General features: G+C 56.0%; 1 protein-coding gene across 1 annotated transcript in view; it reads left to right on the top strand.

The window, feature by feature from the left end:
• Positions 1-1,894: 1,894 nt before the first annotated feature.
• The window catches only part of VOLCADRAFT_101143 (uncharacterized protein), a gene marked incomplete at both ends in the record, with an annotated part of 3,208 nt that continues 2,413 nt past the window's right edge, over positions 1,895-2,689 (top strand). The window contains 2 exons of the mRNA XM_002959597.1: positions 1,895-2,224; positions 2,605-2,661. Coding sequence (XP_002959643.1) covers positions 1,895-2,224; positions 2,605-2,661 — 387 coding nt within the window. The remainder of the gene's footprint in view (positions 2,225-2,604; positions 2,662-2,689) is intronic.

Genomic DNA, 2,689 nt, shown 5'->3' with positions numbered 1-2,689 from the left:
GGGATAAAGTGCACTGCAATACAGCAGAACGGATGAGGCCAAGGTACCGTACTGTGCGGTACACCGTGGACGAGCACAGGAAGGACCCGGGTGGTGTCGCTCACAAAGGGATTGCGTGCCGTACACAATCAGGGCTAAGAAATGGGTGTTCAGCATGGTATGACAGGTGGTACCTGCTGGAGCGCTGGAGCCGGAGCGCTTTCCCGCGAACCGAACACGCTCCTCCTTGCCTGCAGCTCTTCCCAAACTAGGGGTGTGCGGTGCTGCTGATGGTGTGGACCCTACCCAATTGCCACCGGAGGGGAAGCTGGCGGTCCCGATCCGCACATCAGCCCCTTCATGACCCCGCCGGGTCACCCGCTCATGCACACGGGTCGAGCGGGAAATCATAGCTTAAACCCCCGGCACAGCCCCGCACGTACCCGCACACCTCACCCCGCGATCGCCACCACAATCCAGATCGTAAACTCAACCCCCCGCCTGTTTTTGAGTCCTCGCATTCACCTCCGGGTCTCGCCGGGGTCCACGTGACTTCTTCGGGTAACCTGCCTGGCTACTCCCGGTGGACAGCCCTTGGCCACCTATCTATGGGCAGCCCGTTTCCCTGGCCAGGGGCAGGTGACGAGGGCCGCTGAACCCGCCTATTACCGCTGATAGTTCGCATAGCCCACAGCGCGAGGCCGCCCGGCCCCCTCCCACCTTCTTCGCTGCAGCCACCGCCCAGCCCAGCCAGTTGATCCCCAGGTCGACCAGCAGCCATCCCAGCAAGCCCATTTCCTTGACGTTCAGCAGCTGACCGGGAGTCAGACTGTGCAGCGAGCTGGCGAAAACAGAGGTGCTGTCAGACAGCATCACAGTGCCCGCGCCGGCTCCCCCTAGGATCGAGCCACGGAACAGCCTTCTGTAGGGAGATGGCGATTGAACGGGGCCCAGGTCGGTGACAGCTTCTGTGAGATTGTGTGAGATTCTTATCAACTCCAGGCAATCTGAACGCTGCTAGTAGTTGGTTAAGACTATACAGTGTTGACTCTTTTGGGCGTGCCCAGTCATCCTCACCTCGCGTGGCCACTCAATAAAGTCGACCGATACCGCCGCGCAAGCAAATTTAATCCTGTGACGCCGTGTGAAGATTTTGAGATCTTGCGTGTAAGATCAAGCGCGACTGTGCGTAACCTGGCGGAGAATGCCTGCAGCATGGAACTAAATTTCCAACGAAATTAGAGGCTGAACAAACAGCGCCTAAGTATGCCAGATTCAATTATAACGGCTTTCACATTTCACGAAATAAAGGTGTAACCCTTTGGCCAGGTTAGGATTACGCCAGTTGTTCGTCCAGCGGTTTCCGTTAACGGAAAATGCCTGAGTCTTTGGGCCACTAGTTTAACATGTAAAACCCCTAAATTCCAGTCAATACCAAAGCAGCCCTTGACGTTCACCATGCTCATCCCAAACTATGACTACAGCTACGCTTGTTGTTGTTGTTACAGCAGGCTACCAAGTTTCTATACCGTTAGGCAAAGAAATCGAGCCAAAGGGCACATCGCCTGTCGCCGTAATAGATACAGGCCTGGAAAGGAAGGACAAGTGGTCCGTACCGGCATGCCCATATGGCCCCCCTGTTGCCTCGATGTGAAGAAGTGCGGACAAATACTTTCGGGACCGCCTTCCTACCAAGTTGTGTCTCAAAAATCATTCAAGGGTGGAATTACCGCTGGAACGAAACTTCGGTTGTCCGCCAATCATACTTTCATAGTTTACCTCGCATTGCTCGCATTCCCAAGATCAATTTATAACCAACTTTCACACAACGTTTGCCCTTACTGTTCACCATCCTTAAACTTTTAGGTCTTTGTTTGTGCGGCTCTATCGCCTGTTACACTATTGATAGCTTGATATGCCTCGACCTGCTGCCAAACATCACCAGCCTTTTCGGAAACGACCAGCCCCTGCAAAAAACCGTGAGGAACCTAGCAGCGATGACGATTCCCCAGAGCAGCTCACGAAAGATGAACAACGAGCATTAAAGCGATTTAAAGCCGGAATGGATGATGACGGAAGTGACGCAACCAACGATGATAGCGGCCCTGAGGAGGTCGACATCGGCGGCGGCAGGCAAGGCGACGAAGAGGATGAGACTGGCGAGGACGAGGAAGAGGACGACAGCGATGATAGCACAGGGGAAGGAGATCACAGTGACGACGACGACCGGACTCTTGAAGAGCAGGTCGGGCGTCTGGGGGTTTTCTGTGCGGTGGCCTCATCTGGGACGTTGAGCACAGAATCCCATCTGGTCATTTGCCATCTGCGCCTTTTTTGCCCCTGCTTCCTGCTGCCCTGCATAGAGTAACATCATGCGTTCAACCGGGATGACGTAACTTCGGGCGGGACATCACCCCCACGCGTGTTAATCCACATTTCTTCACGCAAGCATGCTTAGCAGCAGTGAGCTCCCTCCCCAGCTGTAGTGAGGCCCAGGGATATTCATCCCCTGCGCCGTACAACGATATGTACGACTTACGCACTAGTTCCGGACCCCCGTGTGTTTTTCACCCGGTGGTCCCCCTGACCCTCCTCACCACCTCCCACCACCCCCGAGTGCCCCAGGTGGCCGACGTGCCGTTCGAGGTGCTGGAGGCGCTCCGGCAGGACGGCCGGGGGCTGGTGGGTCCGGCGGCGCGGGCAGCTGCGG

Source organism: Volvox carteri, assembly GCF_000143455.1.
Source record: "Volvox carteri f. nagariensis unplaced genomic scaffold VOLCAscaffold_406, whole genome shotgun sequence".
NCBI classification, from domain to species: domain Eukaryota; kingdom Viridiplantae; phylum Chlorophyta; class Chlorophyceae; order Chlamydomonadales; family Volvocaceae; genus Volvox; species Volvox carteri.
The sequence above is the reverse complement of the archived record's forward strand: the minus strand, read 5'-3'. Positions and strand labels throughout refer to the sequence as shown.